The sequence below is a fragment of the Aplysia californica genome, unplaced genomic scaffold, assembly GCF_000002075.1.
Source record: "Aplysia californica isolate F4 #8 unplaced genomic scaffold, AplCal3.0 scaffold00333, whole genome shotgun sequence".
In the NCBI taxonomy this organism is placed as follows: domain Eukaryota; kingdom Metazoa; phylum Mollusca; class Gastropoda; order Aplysiida; family Aplysiidae; genus Aplysia; species Aplysia californica.
In genome coordinates, this window is record NW_004797603.1 from 540,588 (window position 1) to 553,422 (window position 12,835).

The 12,835-nt window shown below is 44.4% G+C and overlaps 1 protein-coding gene across 2 annotated transcripts in view; it reads right to left on the minus strand.

The window, feature by feature from the left end:
• Positions 1–10,796, minus strand: part of LOC101846662 — a 112,325-nt gene extending 101,529 nt beyond the window's left edge. The window contains exons 1-2 of one of the 2 annotated variants that reach the window (XM_035970883.1): positions 10,331–10,796; positions 5,093–8,042 (exon numbers count right to left, since the gene is read on the minus strand). In XM_035970883.1, the coding sequence (XP_035826776.1) occupies positions 5,093–7,876 (2,784 nt within the window). In that variant the 5' untranslated portion in view covers positions 7,877–8,042; positions 10,331–10,796. Of the gene's footprint in view, positions 1–5,092; positions 8,043–10,258 lie in introns of both variants that reach the window. The other variant, XM_035970882.1, reaches the window with a different exon arrangement.
• Between the last annotated feature and the right edge of the window lie 2,039 nt (positions 10,797–12,835).

The following is a 12,835-nucleotide window of genomic DNA, read 5'->3' on the forward strand; positions in this document are numbered from 1 at the left end:
TCTCTCTCTCTCTCCCTCTCTCTCTCCCTCTCTCTCTCACACGCACACACCATCCCCTTCCCCCCTCTCCCTTTTTGTCCAAGTGACAACAGAGATTGTTGGTGTGGTTGGAGTGTCAGGGCAGACACGCCTGAGTGGCAGTCTTTTGACAGCTGTCGTGTGGGGAGGACCTCGGCGAGTCGGCGTGGGAGGGGAGGGGAGGGGAGCGGAGAGGAGGGGGAGGAGGGGAGAAGAGGAGAGGGGAGAAAAAGGGAAGGGGTGGAGTAGGGGAGATGGAGGGGATGGGAGAGGAGGGAAGGCGAGGGGAGTGGAGGGGAATGGAGGAGGAGAGGAAGGGATGGGAGAAGGAGGGGAGGGGAGAGAGGAGAGGGGGGATGGGAGAAGGAGGCGAGAAGAAAGGAGGGGAGGAGAAGGGGAAATGAGGGGAGGAGCAGGAGGAGAAGGTGTAGAGGGTAAAGGAGGAAAATGGAATTGAGGGAAGTGGGAAGAGAAGGGGAGGGGAAAGCGAAAGCCTGAATCACGGTGACTTAACCAACCAACTGTCGTGGACATAATGGGAAAAATATTGGAACAAAAATGGCAATGAACGGACACCACATGAGCTCAAGAAAGACAACTCTCTCAGCTCACGTACATTGACTCTGTGTACAACAGCAAAAGCAACAAAGTATTTGAAGAGTCTTGAACAGAAAAAAACAACTCGGAAGCGTCTTAACCTCCCCCCCCCCCGCAAAAAAACAAAAAAACAAAAACAAACCCAAAACAAAACGAACTAAAGCAAAACAACCCCTCCCCCCAAACTTTACAGGTATCCACTAGCTAATGTTACACGCCCAACACCTATCATTTGATTTCTGCATACGGCAAAAAAGACGTTGAACCAAGTCACCAGCACGCATATTATACAGGGTTACACATCACAGTTGAGGGATGCTTTTAAGCAAAAAGTGTGAAAAGGTGAAGCGGAATGGGTAGAAGGTAAGGGACTCAACACACAGATGAAAACTAACACCGTTCATCAAATACAGTCGTAACTTAAACTTCTCTAAGGGCCACATGTCCAAGGCATTCTCCGGTACAAACTACCACTTCTCACTGCCCCATTTGCGAATTCCCCCCTCTGTGCTAATATTATGATGACACTGTTCAAAACATCCACATGTTTTAAATAACCATTTTTCGGTCCTCGGTCGTCTTGGACGATTTCAACGAAGCTTACACGACGTCACTAGTCATTGTCCACTCGTCCCCTCTTCTAAGATATATACCATAACAGTTTTGGAGCTTGCATACTTCCGTCATAGTAAACAGGAGTGTCTTTTCTAGTATCAGTTTCTCCAAAGCCCATGACGACTACTTATACAATACCACGACAATGCCCCCTCCCCCGCCTACAGAGATACGGTTACAATAATATAAGCGACTCCACTTTTCTCTCCATCGCGAACTCACAGACTGCCAATTATAGACGACGGAAAGAATTCTGGGTTAGGTTAGAGTAAACAGAGGTTACGTGGGATAGCGAGAGGATGGATGGGATCAAAACCGTTTGTGAAATTCCCGAGCAAGTAACAGATCTGGCGTGTCATAACAACCTGAGTAATACGTTTGTTGAGTTACAATGTAGAGAGTCCCTGGTACTGGAATCGTTGATTTTCTTCTTTAAGCAAGCACATTTTTTATAGGCCTATACGCATACACACACTCACACATACAAACAAACACGAGAGAGAGAGAGAGAGAGAAAGAGAGAGAGAGAGAGAGAGAGAGAGAGAGAGAGAGAAAGAGAGAGAGAGAGAGAGAGAGAGAGAGAGAGAGAGAGAGAGAGAGCGATTTTTGGAAGATAAATAAAAGACACGATAACGACACACCGGTGATGATAAATAAAACAACAACAACAACAATAGCAATACTTGTTATAAAGTTGACGTAATATAATTCTTGAACAGACAACATAAGATGGAAACAGATAGACAAGCACACAAACAAAAACACTCTGTGGTAAAAAAAAAACCCATCCCAAAATCTTCTGCTACAGAAGTTATGAAAACCCAAACTGGCACACCAATGATCAGACAGAAGCGAGAAGACATTTCCAAATATACCACTACGTAATTGTTATTACAATGTTTTAACCCCCCCCCCCCCTTCACGCCTAAAGTATTTTGCCTGCAACAGCAAAACGCTTAAATCGCTACACCACGAACCCCAGTGTACTTTTCTCAATCTCTGCAAACATAGAAAGAGCCCAAAACATTCTGAGCAAGACAAAAAGAAAATACAAAACCGCAAACACACTTCTTCCACGTTTGGTCCAATATTTACGTTTTCAATTAAAAAAGAAAAAAAAAAAGAAGGAGAAAAATCCCACACCTCTGAATACAAGCTGCCCCTCCCTCAATTGACGTTACAACGTAAGGTTCACCTACAAGTATTTAAAACGTGCACTTGAAAGAGGCGTATCTCCATAATATCGAGGTGTCTCTCAAGACGTGCGACGCCCCGTCGAATGCTTTCAAATAAGAAAAGCTAAATTTAACGGCTGACCTAAAAATAAGAAAGGCAGATGCAGTTTCATGTATTATGTACTTTCTGTTTCCTCTCCGCATCCACTTCATATCTGGGCGGGATTTTTAAAGCGGAAAGGATGTCTGGCAGTTTCAAAAGTTTTTCTTTTCACTGAATCAATGAAAACGGAAAGAAGAGAATGACGCAAGCACAAACATGACTTATGAAAAGAGCTACGCTTGTAAACAGTAAATGGTCTAATAAAATCTCATCAGGAAAGTACAAATCTATCTTCTGTGTGCGCATAAAGCCCCGCCTCTCTCTCTCTCTCTCTCTCTCTCTCTCTCTCTCTCTCTCTCTCTCTCTCTCTCTCTCTCTCTATCTATCTATCTATCTATCTCTCTTCTCTCCTCTCTCTTACTCTGCTTGTCTTTTTGTCTCTGTCGCTTTTTCCTATCTCTCTTATTTACACACATACTTCATCCCATAAAAGAACACACACACGCACACACACAGCCACACACACACACACACACACACACACACACACACACACACACACACACACACACACACACACACACACACACACATAAATAAACACATACACATAATATACACAAACCACACAAACACACGCCGAAACACAAACAAACACACACACACATACGCACACAAACACATACACAACCCCCCCCCCCCCACCCACACACACACAACCACAAATATAAACTAAAAAAATGTCACGGTGTTCGGAGACAAACCTAAAAAACCAACAGTCCAAGTCCAAACCAAATTCATGGTAAAAAAAAACCCCAACAACCTTAAGGTATAAAACTAAAACAAAACAACCCCCCCCCAAAAAAAAAAAAAACACACACAAAAAAACGAGAGATACTCGGCGCTTGTTCAGCGGGGCAAACCAAATGGTTCAAGTGACAGGCCCGAGTCACGACCCACCACACACGTCGACTGGCGTTATCTCACTCAACAGTCAGACCTCGGGAGGCCTTTCATTAAAGACAGGTCGTGTCGAAAAGGCATCATCGGAACGATAAAGACCCCTTACTTAAAAAAACCGTCACTGTTTTTTTTTTTCTTTCTTTCTATTCTGGTACATATATTTTTTGCCGTGACCCTGTGCATGCTAAGACATATATCATCATTTAATTCTGACGATGCGCAGTCAGTACGGTAGCTTTTCGTTACCTTGTCGTCTGCCTTTTCTGCATTATTCCTTGGCCTCTCAAACCCTTGCCCCGTTCACCCCCCCCCTTTCTCTCTCTCTCTCTCTCTCTCTCTCTCTCTCTCTCTCTCTCGCACTTTCTCTCTCTCGCACTTTCTCTCTCTTTCTCTCTCTCGCACTTTCTCTCTCTCGCACTTTCTCTCTCTTTCTCTCTCTCTATCTGTTGTTTCTCCGTCTATTTCTTCACTTTCACTTGACCCAAATTTTATGTAAACAAACAGATCAGCATGACCTAAAAAGCAAACCATTCGTTTACCAAATGAGAAAGACAATTAATGTGCGTAGCAAGCAAGAGAGACTTTGAACTAATTATTTGGTCTCGATGTTAACATTCTTAGAGATACATTATAAAGTGGGTCTATCAAACGGTCGAATAAACTATTAAAAAAAAAAAAAGAGTTAAAAAAATGAACACATACAAATACGTCAGCACTCAGAAAACGATTTTCACCTGAGACAGATACGCCAGAAACAAAACACACACTCACAGGACTCACATGACTAAAGTAATAAGGAAGACGGTCAATGAATCTCTGTGTTCTATCGTAATCATATTTTCATTAAGCTTTTTGATTCTTTGTTGCCCCTTCCCCTCCACCCTTCTTTACTTTGTCAATCAAAAGACAATAGCTGTAGAATATAGCACACTGGAGCTTAAGAGAAGGGAAAAGAGGAAAACAGCCACTTATAATAAATATTAGCTGCGGACTTAAGGGAAAACAACTACAACAACAACAACAACACAATAACATCAGCAACAACAAAAAAACATCAAAATAAACAACAACAATAACAACAACAACAACAAAAACAACAACAACAACAGCCCATACACTTGTATTCTTATGTCCGAGACTGGGCACTCCTGACGTAATTCACGTTCATTATGGAGTACATCACTTGACTCTATGATGGAATCAAATGAAGGGCAACTGTCTTTGTGTAATGTTTCTTAGACCAGCTATACCCATCTCTTTCTGGCGGGCTTGCCTCTTCCTCTGTACCCCAGTCTCGGATATAAAGATTCAAGTCGCTACCTTAGAATCACAAAGTTCTATCTGACATTTTTGTCCGTTTTGAGTTACTAAGACCATGCGGTCATAAACTAAATTTTCTCTCTGCTCTATCAAATTTATAAGGTCAGTCGGAATCGTTATCAAGATAATATTATTCAAAGAATTGCATTCGAAAAAGCTTTACATAATGTTAATATTAGTGTGAATTTCAAAACCTATGACCTCAAATTTCACAACACTAGATACTGAGCAGATAGAACTTTGTACTTCTAGGACAGCCAAGACGTGTATGGTGACGTAAGCTAAGGTCGTGAGTACTCACCAGAGGTCCCGGCGTCCACATGGCCGCTGAGGTGCTCGCCGTGGGCGTGGCTTTGCTCTTGGTCCGCCATCGCTTCGGGATGATACGACTTCCCGGGCTCGGCGACTTAGCCTTGTGCATCGCTGCAGAAGAACACGAAGATGAAAATGAGATGGGGTAGCTCAAAAATCCAAAATCGTCGCCGTCTTCGTCGTCGCTGAAGTTCTCGCTGGCGGCTGCTGCCGTGGCGTCATCTGCTTGAAGGTCCGGTAGAGACTTACTCCGGGTCAGTTTGCCCACCGCGGGCTGGGCCTGGGATGGGCGGCGGCCGCTGCTGCTGCGCCGGCCAAAGGGTGCTAACATGTGGATGGTGTCGTTGCTGGTGTTGTTACAACTACTACTATTATGATTGTTATTATTGTTGTTGTTATCGCTGTTGTTGTCGCGGTCAAAGGTTGGGGTGTCACGGAGACTGCCCACAGAGCGCGGACTTCCGCTTCCCCGAGAGCTGCCGCTCTTCAGTGGGGAAAATACAGAACCTAAAGTCTCCGCTACAGAGCGCAATGTACCCCCGCTATTTTTCTTTTTCAGACTCGGCCGTTTGGCCTCTGGGAAAAGGTTAGTTTTGGGGAGTTGTTGCATGCTTTTGCTAGACTTGACTAGAATGGAAGGGGGAGGGGTAGTCGAGTGGTTTGCGTTTACGTTAGCGTTGTTAGTCCACACGGGGTTGTGGATTTGGTTAATGTTTTTATTGGTAACGCTACTACTTATGTTGCTGTTGCTGCTACTGCTGACATGCTGAGCAGTGCTGTGGTGCTGAGAAGCTGGTGATGATGAGAATGAAGATGAGGAAACTGTGGAAACTTCTAGCGACGCCGGAGGGTCAGACGCGGGAGTGACCACAACCTCCGCCACACGACACAAACGAGAGTTGCCCCCGGGAATGTACCGTCTATCCAAGGTCACGTACTCGGACTCAATATCTCCGTCGCTGGAAGTCTTTGCCACGATCGGCTTCATTTCGGTCTCCTCACGCGGGTCGTGAGATATCGCCCTCCGAAGGATTTGATCTGCGCCCCTCCGGGGCAGGGTGCTGTACGGCGACTGCATGGCAGCGGCAGACATCGCTGCTCCATGCGGCCCCATAGTGGGGCGCCCCAGCCGCTGTCCGAAACTAGAACCGCGAGGACGGAAAGAATTCGTGTCATCCTCACCGGACAGTACCGTTTGAAAAGAAGACCGCGCGGACGGGCTGTCGCGGTAGTCGACAGATCTGGACAACCCAGATGCCGCCGGTTTGGACAAAGTGGCGCCCCCATATCCCCCACTGGCTCTGATCATAGCCGTGTTGCTATAGATCTGCTCCTCAGCCTGTTTCTCGCCGTTCCCGCCCACCAGCAGGTCGTTCACGGGACTGCTATGGCGACGACTAGAGTCCTTCTCCCCGGATGTTTTGGGAGGGAGGTTACTAAACTGAGCCACACTTTTCGACCGCACGGGCCCTTCCCCAGAGCCGCGCGGGACGGGGTGATGAATGGGGTCGCGTGTGGCTTTGTTGAGGAAGAAGCTCAGCTTGACGTAGTTAGGACTCCATGTGTCAAGACTGGTCATGGAGGAGTAGGGCGACTCCGGGGCCGTCTGGGTGGTCGAGTAGCTGTGCACGCCGGCTTTTGGAGGATAGGCTGGAGGTTCAAGTGTTGTGTTTCTTGATACACTTTCCGCCTCGTCGCCGGGCTCTGTGTAGAAATAACCCTTGCTTGACAGCTGCGGGGAATCTTTCAGACTTTGTTGTTGGCTGGACGGGAAAGAGTGACCACGGGTCAGCGTGTTTTGTAACGATCCGTGGTGTGATGACGTGGAGGATGTCTCGGTCTTGTGGTAGTCGCTGACTGGGAAGGAGCTGCCACGGGTGAGTCCGTTGACGTGTTTGCGTAGTTTGTTCTTGTCCGAGGGCCGGACCTGCATCTTGACGTAATCCGAGTCGTCCGAGTCTGTCTGTAGCTGCTGCTGTCTGTGGCTGTGAGACAGCACTTGTGACCTCATGTCCCGGTGATGACCCCTGCTGCCACTGCTGCTGTTGATGTCTTTGTGACCTGTTGATTTAGTCTCGATGAGAGACATGCTAGCGTAGTGACTGGTCCGAGAGGCGTTCTGTTGGTGAGGGTTCGACAGGTAAATACTGTGCGGGGATTGAGATTGGGTCGACATGTTTTGCTGCATAATGTCACCATGACGACCGTAGCTCGGGAGCGACTGATTGAGGTGATGATGATGATGAAGATGTTGATGGCGTTGGTTGGGAAGATGATACTGATGATTATGACGAGTGTGCTGATGCTGAGTAGGACTAGTATCATTTTCAAAGAAGATCTTTTGTGGAGGGTATCCATTTTCCACTCGACCGACCCGACGGTTTCTGGTCTGTGAGTGTTCAGCAGACTGTCCGTGAGCCGAAAAGCCATTCTCTACGACATGTCCCTGATGTGACGACGACGACAGCGACGACGATGATACAGTCGACGGAGACGAACCCGTGCCTCCCGGTGGGGGAGAAAAATGTTCTAACGAGTGTCGTTGTGTGGAGGTGGGCTCGTTATCCTTGTACACCGCCACACCGCTGCCACTGACAATATGGCGTCCGTCATGACTCCTCGGCCGGTGACGATGTGGCAAAGTGGCGTTACTGAACCCTTTTTTGATGTCGTCCTCTTGAAGGCCTCCCTCTGGGTATCCGTTTGGAACATAATTGTTGGGAAGAAGCGAGCGAGGATTCTGCATGGCCACAAAGTTGCTCACTAACACCATATCCTTGTCAAGAGATCAGACTAGGCTTTCCTGACAGTGATGGTAAAGTCCTGGTTATCGCAATGAATTTACGGCCATTCACAGGGGTGTGCGAAAAGAGCAGTGTTACACCAGTTTAGATGTCTCAGTCTCTGAATCCATATTGTTATTCCGCACTTTCACGCGACTGGGAGGCAAAAAGTAACGATATAAAAATAATACAAATCAACGACAACTTACAAAATTACCGTACGTTTTTTCATGACCACTTTTAGTAAAAGTATAGCTACAAAGTCAATATCCCGTAATAAACACTTTTCGCTGTATCATACCATGAACATTACGGTAAACACTATTTTAAAAGTCTATTAAAATAACTCACTTTTATTCATTCGTTTTTGTAAGAAGTTCAAAGAAATGCCGTGACATCAAAGAAAGATAATATTTAGTTCTTTATCACGGTATGATCATTATGGTAAAGACTGTCTTTTATAACTGTCAATCTCTCATCTTTATTTTCTGCTATGAGATATTCAAAGTTAAAAGCCAATCTATCCAAGTAGAGAGGTATAGACTCGGTACAAAAAAAGAACATTACGTTTTCGCCCAAGCTACGTCATATTATCTAGGCCCGCAGCAATAGTGTGATACAGCTCGTGTGCAATCGGTGTCAACTTTGTTTGGATTTCTCACAATGACCGTGATTCTCTTTCTATTTCTTTTTTTTATGTTGAAAAAAAAATTACTACAGCTGCAATTTACCACAGGCTAAATTTGTATCCGGCATTACTCATTCAGTTTCGGGCATGAAATCACGAGCATTATCTGTCACCGGATTGTGCCCAGTAATTGATTACACCTGTTTTGAGTGCCGGTGTTTTTGACACGTTCCAGGGCCCTATTTTGACAATCAACATGCGGTTTTTTTGGTCAATGGTATGCCACCCTTGTTATCTCAGGCTATGCTAACAGAGCTAAGACGCTAAGACTACCGGGTTCATCTTTTGAAATCGCAAAGAATCCACGAAAGACAGAAGACTCTCGTCATGAGATTAAAAGAAGAAAAACTATTTTAAAATTATAACGTAGATCTAGGTGTTTTATGCCCCATCGACACAATTTAAAATTTAGATATGGGCCAACCTGGGCTGAGAGGGATACAACATCCCAGCAGAAAGACCGTGATACGTGATAAAATGTCTCTCACTTGGGAGTCGAACTCGGATCTCCTGTGTGCGACAGCGAAGCACCTAACGCTACATCACAGACACCGGTAAAAAAGAACGACAAGACAGAACTAAAAAAAAAGAAGGAAAAATTACGCATCTGATCTTAATCAACTGACAATGAGTTTCAAAACGTCTATGTTATCTATTAGCTGTGATATCGAGGCTATTGTACGATATAATACTTAATATAACATTTTTATCCAAGCATTTGACTGAAGTTAAGTTTGGGCAGAAATAGAAATCTCTTGTTCTGAAATTAAACATTTTGAAACAGTCATATCTTTTTATTCTCGGTGTCAGATTGATCTAAATTTAGATCTAGCTGACTAGTAACTATCACAGACCACTCGAAACTTTCTGTGATTCCAACACACGACAACAGCCCGAAATCTATCTTTGACTTGTTTTCAGGTCAGAAAAAGACAACTAGGCAAATTTACCGAAAGGTAAAAGTAACACCTAAATAGATTATTTGAACGCCAAGAGATAACGATTCTATATCTAACTTTATATCAACTGGAAAAACAAATAGAATCTATCATAAATGAACAAAATAAATAAAATTATATGATTCCAACACACGACAACAGCCCGAAATATATCTTTGACTTGTTTTCAGGTCAGAAAAAGACAACTAGGCAAATTTACCGAAAGGTAAAATTAACACCTAAATAGATTAATAGATTATTTGAACGCCAAGAGATAACAATTCTATATCTAACTTTATATCAACTGGAAAAACAAATAGAATCTATCATAAATGAACAAAATAAATAAAATAATGTTAAAAACAGATAATGAACGTAAAACTACAGTATGTTAATTCTGATAATTTTCGAATTCAAAAGCACGGTTCTTATGGATAATCCACCCCCCCCCCCACTCCACTTTTATTTTCTCTTTAAAAAATGAGAGAAAAAACTATCTGTATACTACGCCACTGTTGTGACATTGCAGCGCCTCTACCCACTCCCCTATCATGCAGCACGATCAAACGCGAGAGTAAACACAACAGGTGACCCACTCTGTCCTCGTAAAACACCTCGGAGAAACACTTTATACATCCACGAGCGCACAAAGACACACAAAAAGACACACACGGTGGAGTTCTTCAACTCTTCAATAAACTCGTTGAGTCTCTGAAGGTCTCCAGACGTATAAAACAAATCCTCACCACCTGTCGCATAGCAGATCTGACTATGAATCTACTATTTCGGCTGTGGTGACTGAATGAGTTGATACCGACCATTCCTTAGTGGAGCAATCCAATTATGAAGTCCTTTGAAGTCAACATTTGTTTTGTACCGATCTCTCAACCGAAACGACGAACAGGAGGTGCGGAGAGAGGAAAGAAAACAAAACTTGGCGAGCCACAGTGCACAACTTGCACAAAAGCGAATGAAGAAAAAAGATCAACAAACGAACTGCAGGTCTCCGGTCCAAATGGAGACACACAGACACACACACACACGCACGCACGGTGAGAGGGATACTGTCAAACACCAAAGACTCGGTGGCGTCAAGAACGTAGGCTGTAAAAATCCTAAACGTACGTCCACAGTCCAGAGAGCGGAGAGACTCCGCCACCACTCCCTCTCACAACAGCGGGCCAAACTAATGTCGGTCACACAAGACTGGGAAGAGCGCGGCGCGGCAAAATAACTGCTTTACTCCATTGCGACTACTACAACAAACCCACGTGACACCAGGGAAAGGACCCGAGGCACGGGCTGTGGAGTTGTATGCTATGTAGTCGGGGGCCGCACACACACAGGGGTCCTGGTCCCGGCTCTTCCCGCGCCCGCTGCAGCGGCCTTCGCCTCTCTCTCTCTCTCTCTCTCTCTCTCTCTCTCTCTCTCTCTCTCTTTTTCTCTCTCTCTCTGTATCTGTACAGCTCTCTCGGTATCCTTCTCCCTGTATTTGTCTCTCTCTCTCTGTATCTCCCTCTCTTTTTCTGTGTGTGTCTCTCTTCCCGTCTCTCTCTCTCTCTCTCTCTCTCTCTCTCTCTCTCTCTCTCTCTTTCTCTATCTCTCTTTCTATATCTCTCTCCCTGTAACTCTCTCTCCTTCTATTTCTCTCTTTCAGTGTCTCTCTCAATGTATCTGCCTCTCTCTGTCTGTCTGTTTGTCTGTCGCTCTCAGCTCTATTTCTCTCTCTCTCTCTCTCTCTCTCTCTCTCTCTCTCTCTCTCTCTCTCTCTCTCTCTCTCTCTCTCTCTCTCTCTCTCTCTCTCTCTCTCTCTGACTGTCTCTCTCTCATATATCTCGCTGTGGTGGCTGAAGCAAGCAAACTGTGTGTCCCCTGTCCCCTGACGTGGTCCTTTACTAGTGGCCACTCAAAGGCGCTCCCTCCTGGCCTCGGCGTCAAGTTCATGGTGCTGGTCACCTCAAGGGTCATTTCTTAACTGCTCTCCGTTTCCGTGGGTCAATATAGTATTGCCATGTATGTTTCTGGCGCCTTCATTAGCAGTAATTTGGCGTGTCCTCAGCTCCCTTCGGCAACAGATAACACAATCTCTCGCACTGCGATAGATGTATACGTTTTCAGTTGAAGTTGAAGAAAAGCTCAACCATATAAAGATCTAAATGTATAATCTATTTATGACATTCAGAATGGCAGGGAGTAAATACAAATCAGAGGCATAAAGAAAGGGTAACAGCTGTAGGTAGTAGGTATTCATTACCCACTGCCCCAGAAAGCGTGCGTGTAAATCGACAGTCATTAAGCTTTAATAAAAAAAAAACAGAAAAAAAAAAAATAAGACAAGGTTGTAAGAATGGGATACTTAATGAACAGATGTTCTACTATCAAATTACTACTACCCTTGACCCAGCCATTTAATAGTTGAAGTTTTGAATGGTCGCCAAGCTATTTTGTTACGACCTGTCCTTGGTTCTAACAAGCCAGATGTTTGATGTATGCATTAATCAGCAATCTCAGAGAGAAGCTAAAGCCATTGTACTCAGTTGAACTAATACTTGTAGTATGCATTCTCATCATAAGCTATAGATGAGGTGAGAGATATTCATGAGGATTGAAACAAAACTCATAAAGTTAAATATAAATATTAATGACAACGCCAGGAATTCTGGAGATTCAACAGATTCAATACCTCACTCATTTTTCAAAATATAAAGTAAAAACCAAACACAACAATGCTCTGATGCTATTGTAAAGACATTTTTAATGATTACATCACGAAAAACTTCCGTTGTTTATTCATAAATCCGCGGAACGTTGGCAGAAACAGCAACAACAATATTCCGCCTATAGTTTGTGGAGACATGAGCTCAGTCAGTATTGTTATGACGACGCTGTCTCTTGTCTCTTGTCTGTCACAGAGTTGCCGGCCAGTGACCATCGTCGCACACAAATATTTGTATTCACTGTCACTCACGCTTTCATCGCACAGTAGCACCAGGAGCAGCAGCAGTAGCAGCAGTAGCAGCAGTAGCAGCAGCAGCAGCAATCTATTTGGCAGCAGTAGCAGCACAAATTTAATGACACGGGCTTCCCGCTATTTTCATTTGTTTTTTTCCGTTTTGTTTTTGGTGTTATGTTGTTGTTTTTTCAACCCTCAATCCCTATCTCCTGTTGTCAAAAGGCTGCTACGTTGTAGAACTCTATATGTGCCTGCTTTTTCTATTTCTCGTCGAGATTATCGGGTAGAACTATAATACTATTAATTGGTTTTAAAATTACTTGGGAATGAGAGAAAGAGAAAGAAAGAGAGAGAGAGAGAGAGAGAGAGA